This window comes from Schistocerca americana, chromosome 4 (assembly GCF_021461395.2).
Source record: "Schistocerca americana isolate TAMUIC-IGC-003095 chromosome 4, iqSchAmer2.1, whole genome shotgun sequence".
NCBI lineage: Eukaryota > Metazoa > Arthropoda > Insecta > Orthoptera > Acrididae > Schistocerca > Schistocerca americana.
Window position 1 is genome coordinate 100,867,749 of NC_060122.1, and position 6,000 is coordinate 100,873,748.

At 37.8% G+C, this 6,000-nt stretch overlaps 1 protein-coding gene across 3 annotated transcripts in view; it reads left to right on the forward strand.

Annotated features, from left to right (window-relative positions):
- LOC124612818 (uncharacterized protein F13E9.13, mitochondrial) overlaps positions 1-1,782 on the forward strand; it is a 50,646-nt gene extending 48,864 nt beyond the window's left edge. For 2 of the 3 annotated variants that reach the window (XM_047141238.1, XM_047141239.1), the window contains exon 7: positions 1,646-1,782. In XM_047141238.1, coding sequence (XP_046997194.1) covers positions 1,646-1,712 — 67 coding nt within the window. In that variant the 3' untranslated portion in view covers positions 1,713-1,782. Of the gene's footprint in view, positions 1-267; positions 387-1,645 lie in introns of all 3 variants that reach the window. The other variant, XR_006979572.1, reaches the window with a different exon arrangement.
- The last annotated feature ends 4,218 nt before the right edge of the window (positions 1,783-6,000 follow it).

Consider the following 6,000-nt stretch of genomic DNA (forward strand, 5'->3'; position numbering starts at 1 on the left):
CCTCAAATTATAAGAATTTAGATTTAGATACATCTGACAATAATTAATAAAATATTCTTTATCACACTGGGCAACAAATTTCTGCTTTGTGATTCAGTTGTTTCTACTTATGACTGGCTTCTTTTGCCCTAAAATAAAGGAAACTCCATTATATAATCGTTTTGATTTCTATTTACAATTAGTGCATTGAGAGTTCCTACAATTTCAACTCCCCACTCCGTCACAGAACATTTGCCCCAAACTATTACATTATTATTTTATTCACAGCTTAGAAGGCTGAATGGAGTTTCACAACATCAGAAAAGACATAGAACTGTCAAAGGGAAAAAAAAAGAACTTTTTTCATGGATCAAAGACTTTTACACTTCCTTAAAATGGATGTACAGGTAAAATACATATTAATTGACAACTGATACTGTAGTCTAACTCAAAAACAGCAGCTTCAAAGCAAATACGCCCTGTTTGACCCTTAATTTCCCCAATTTGTGATTACAAATGTAGAAAACAATGAAAAATGACTATCCCAAGAGTAAGTGCTACTGTGACAAATTATTCTGTAAGAATTTTAAATACTTTTTATTAATATTAAGATCACATCTGTAGCACTGCAAATGTTATAGAAGCATTAGCAATTTGTATGTAAATAGTAGCTTAGCGCCTGTTACTTCGCTTACATAGACTGTAAGGCCTGCACATATTTCTATTGTTTTGCTTCACAAACTGCAATACCTTCTAAACTTTTCATGCTAATTAAGGCCATAGAAGCACAGTCTTGTCCAAATGTTCTTCTGACCAAATAGCAGCTCTGGTAGCTGAAGTCCAAGGCTTTTGTTAATTACGCCTTATGCGTTCTTGTGGTAATATTTCCTTAGAAACTTTCATCCCCTGACATACTTCTTTAGATCTAATCAAAAGTGAAATACCAGTTTTCATAGAATTAGCTTTAAATTTTTTTAATATAATGAAATATTTTCTTAAATATTTTCATCCATTCTTTCACCCCCTTAGGGGCTAAAAAAAAAACCACCAAGTGCAACATGTATTTTTTATTTCTAATGCAGAAGCCAAGTACAAATTTCATAGTTTTGCTCTGAAAATGCTTTCATAATGAAATAATTTTGTAAAACTTTTCACTCCATCAAGGGGTTGAATTTCTTGGTTGGAAAAAAAGTATTTCAGATCTCTGAAATACTTTTTTTTCCAACCAAGAAGTCAAATACCAATTGTCTTAAATGTAGCCTTAAAAATGCTTTACTAAGTTTTTAATAATGATTTATTTTAAAAACAACTGTCACTCTCTAGCGATTGAGAAACCAAATACCAATTTTCATAGCTCTAGCTTCCAAATTACCTTAATAGAGACATGCTTCAAAAAAGGCCTTTTACCCCCTTAGGAGTGGAATTTTGAACAATCCCTTCTTAAATGATGCCTAAAGTATTAGATTCACACCATCATATTTTAAGTTTGTATCCTTAGCAGTTTGGGCTGGGCAATGACGAGTCAGCGAGTCGGGAATTTCTTTTATATGTGGAGACTGATTTGTTGCAATTTGTTGACATGTGAAACATTTATGCTTGGAGTTATGAGATGAGCTCTACAGTTTTAAACATACTGTAATCATTTTGACAATTTAATTTTTTGCAGGTGGCAGAATGCTGTTGATCCAGAACGAGTGCAAAGATTCATGGAGAAAATAAAGCAGTACCAATGATGACTACACTATTATAAAAAGAGCTGTCTCATCATCACTGAACATTATATTTCCGTGTTATACATGTGAATACTGAGGTTCCCTTTTTATGTGACCAAACCTACTGACCCTAGTAGACATAGGATTTACAGCTGTCTGTCTCTGAGCTTTTACATCAATTTGGAAAGATTTAATAAGTGGAAACTCTTATCAATTGGTGCTATAAAAATGGCTGACAAGCAGAAAGCAACATAGATGGAAATTTAAAATGGTTGACACATAAAACAAATACAATTAAAACACAAGCTTCGAAAGATCATTACTACTGTCTTACCATCACAATGCAAAAATCAGGTAGCCAATTTATGCTCAAATAAGACCTCCTCCTACTCCTGTAGGCGTTTCCTACTTGTGGCAGTGGTCAACATTGAAACAGGACTGCCAGAAACACCACTGTGATGTTTGCATTACCCTAAATGCCACTGTTCAATCTCCAGACCTCTGTTACATGCTGCATTCAACATGAAGCTGCTGTATGTACTGGAACTTTAGGGCTTGTATATCACTGCCTAGGTGATTCGAGATGGTAGTCAAGATTTTAGTGTTGTCGAACAATATCGTATGTCCATTGGCAAAGATGTGTTTCAGGTACAGATGATTTCTGAAATTACTTTAGTTTTATATTGTGAGATTGTCCTTTGCAACTTTTGTTAGACTGGGTGTAGTAAGTACCGAGGACAATGCACAACAGGGGGAACTTGCAAGGCAGATGGACACAACATACAGCGTGTCACCAAACGTAATAACATTCGCACAGGAGAAAGTCAGGAATGCAATTCAGTCTTTGCAGAGAAGCAAAGCTCCTGACCCAGATAGGATCAGTGTGGAGGTGTTGCAAGAAGTGCAGAGCAAAATAATATCATATATGACAGCACATTTGAATGAGTGTCTCATGCAGGGGAGATTGTTTGATGGGCGGAGACTGCTGACGTAGTAATACTCATAAAAGCAAAGAACCTACTAGCGTGAGAGCCACAACAAATGATTGTAAGCTCCATGATATCTATCATCACTCCTATGGTGTAGTGAGGCATTGCACTCTTGAGAAATTCTAGTGCCTAGCATGAGACTACTTACCAACAGATAACTTAATGGACTGAACAGTACCTAATATGAATGTGATTGCGAGCTTTCTCAGCATTTCCAGTGATGAACTCTTCCTGGATGATCAGCTGAGTAGTGGCGTTGTCTTGTCACAACGTTTTGATCAGTTTCGTACCCATCATCATCAAGTGAGGAAGGGATGATCTATGAAAGATCCAATAAATCAGGCACAAGAATTTCTCAAGAGTGCATTGTCTCACTACACCATAGGAGTGATAGATATCAGAGAGCTTACAATCATTTGTTGTGGCTCTCCCTTTTCTCCAGGCTCAGTGAGTTGAGAGTTCAGAGATGTCTTATTTGAGCCTGCTATATTACTGCAAAAGTGGAAAGTACAATGGACACCCAGGCAGTAGTACAAAGACACATCACTACCTACCTGTTGGAACATAGTGACATAGCTCCTCCTTAAACTGCTTAAAACAAATCAAGAATTTACTGGCATTACGGCATATACAGATGACCTGTCAATTATTGTTTCAGGAGTTTTCACAGCACAATGGAAAAGAAATGATGCTTACACAACAAGCTGCAATTGCCAGTAAATGAAAAAAACTTACATACTAGGTAAATTAAGCAGTTATCGGTGTCAGTCACTTTTGTTTCTCTCTGTGAGAGGTTTCAGGGGCTTACACTCTCATCTTCAAGTGGATCAGTGGACTACGTTACATTTTTGTTTGCTGGATGTAGCTAGTCATCTGTTGTGAGGTTCATTTTCCTACAAGTAAGAACATAAAATTAAAAAAGACTTATTAATCAATTGTTGTTGTTGTGGTCTTCAGTCCTGAGACTGGTTTGATGCAGCTCTCCGTGCTACTCTATCCTGTGCAAGCTTCTTCATCTCCCAGTACCTACTGCAACCTACATCCTTCTGAATCTGCTTAGTTTATTGATCTCTTGGTCTCCCTCTACGATTTTTACCCTCCACGCTGCCCTCCAATGCTAAATTTGTGATCCCTTGATGCCTCAAAACATGTTATACCAACCGATCCCTTCTTCTAGTCAAGTTGTGCCACAAGCTTCTCTTCTCCCCAATCCTATTCAATACCTCCTCATTAGTTACGTGATCTACCCACCTTATCTTCAGCATTCTTCTGTAGCACCACATTTTGAAAGCTTCTATTCTCTTCTTGTCCAAACTGGTTATCGTCCATGTTTCACTTCCATACATGGCTACACTCCATACAAATACTTTCAGAAACGACTTCCAGACACTTAAATCTATACTCGATGTTAACAAATTTCTCTTCTTCAGAAACGATTTCCTTGCCATTGCCAGTCTACATTTTATATCCTCTCTACTTCGACCATCATCAGTTATTTTACTCCCTAAATAGCAAAACTCCTTTACTACTTTAAGTGTCTCATTTCCTAATCTAATCCCCTCAACATCACCCAATTTAATTTGACTACATTCCATTATCCTCGTTTTGCTTTTGTTGATGTTCAACTTATATCCTCCTTTCAAGACACTGTCCATTCCGTTCAACTGCTCTTCCAAGTCCTTTGCTGTCTCTGACAGAATTACAATGTCATCGGCGAACCTCAAAGTTTTAATACCTACTCCGAATTTTTCTTTTGTTTCCTTTATTGCTTGCTCAATATACAGATTGAATAACATCGGGGAGAGGCTACAACCCTGTCTCACTCCTTTCCCAACCACTGCTTCCCTTTCATGCCCCTTGACTCTTATAACTGCCATCTGCTTTCTGTACAAATTGTAAATAGCCTTTCGCTCCCTGTATTTTACCCCTGCCACCTCCAGAATTTGAAAGAGAGTATTCCAGTTAACGTTGTCAAAAGCTTTCTCTAAGTCTACAAATGCTAGAAACGTAGGTTTGCCTTTTCTTAATCTTTCTTCTAAGATAAGTCGTAAGGTTAGTATTGCCTCACGTGTTCCAACATTTCTACGGAATCCAAACTGATCTTCCCCGAGGTCCGCTTCTACCAGTTTTTCCATTCGTCTGTAAAGAATTCGCGATAGTACTTTGCAGCTGTGACTTATTAAACTGATAGTTCGGTAATTTTCACATCTGTCAACACCTGCTTTCTTTGAGATTGAAATTATTATATTCTTCTTGAAATCTGTGAGTATTTCGCCTGTCTCATACATCTTGCTCACCAGATGGTAGAGTTTTGTCATGACTGGCTCTCCCAAGGCCATCAGTAGTTCTAATGGAATGTTGTCTACTCCCGGGACCTTGTTTCGACTCAGGTCTTTCAGTGCTCTGTCAAACTCTTCACGCAGTATCTTATCTCCCATTTCTTCTTCATCTACATCCTCTTCCATTTCCAATATTGTCCTCAAGTACATTGCCCTTGTATAAACCCTCTATATACTCCTTCCACCTTTCTGCCTTCCCTTCTTTGCTTAGAACTGGTTTGCCATCTGAGCTCTTGATATTCATACAAGTGGTTCTCTTCTCTCCAAAGCTCTCTTTAATTTTCCTGTAGGCAGTATCTATCTTACCCCTAGTGAGATAAGCCTCTACATCCTTACATTTGTCCTCTAGCCATCCCTGCTTAGCCATTTTGCACTTCCTGTCGTTCTCATTTTTGAGACGTTTGTATTCCTTTTTGCCTGCTTCATTTACTGCATTTTTATATTTTCTCCTTTCGTCAATTAAATTCAGTATTTCTTCTGTTGCCCAAGGATTTCTATTAGCCCTCGTCTTTTTACCTACTTGATCCTCTGCTGCCTTCACTACTTCATCCCTCAAATCTACCCATTCTTCTTCTACTTTATTTCTTTCCCCCATTCCTGTCAATTGTTCCCTTATGCTCTCCCTGAAACTCTCTACAACCTCTGGTTCTTTCAGTTTATCCAGGTCCCATCTCCTTAAATTCCTGCCTTTTTGCAGTTTCTTCAGTTTCAATCTGCAGTTCATAACCAATAAATTGTGGTCAGAATGCACATCTGCCCCTGGAAATGTCTTACAATTTAAAACCTGGTTCCTAAATCTCTGTCTTACCATTATGTAATCTATCTGATACCTTTTAGTATCTCCAGGATTCTTCCAGGTATACAACCTTCTTTCATGATTCTTGAACCAAGTGTTAGCTATGATTAAGTTATGCTCTGTGCAAAATTCTACAAGGCGGCTTCCTCTTTCATTTCTTCCCCCCAATCCATATTCACCTACTA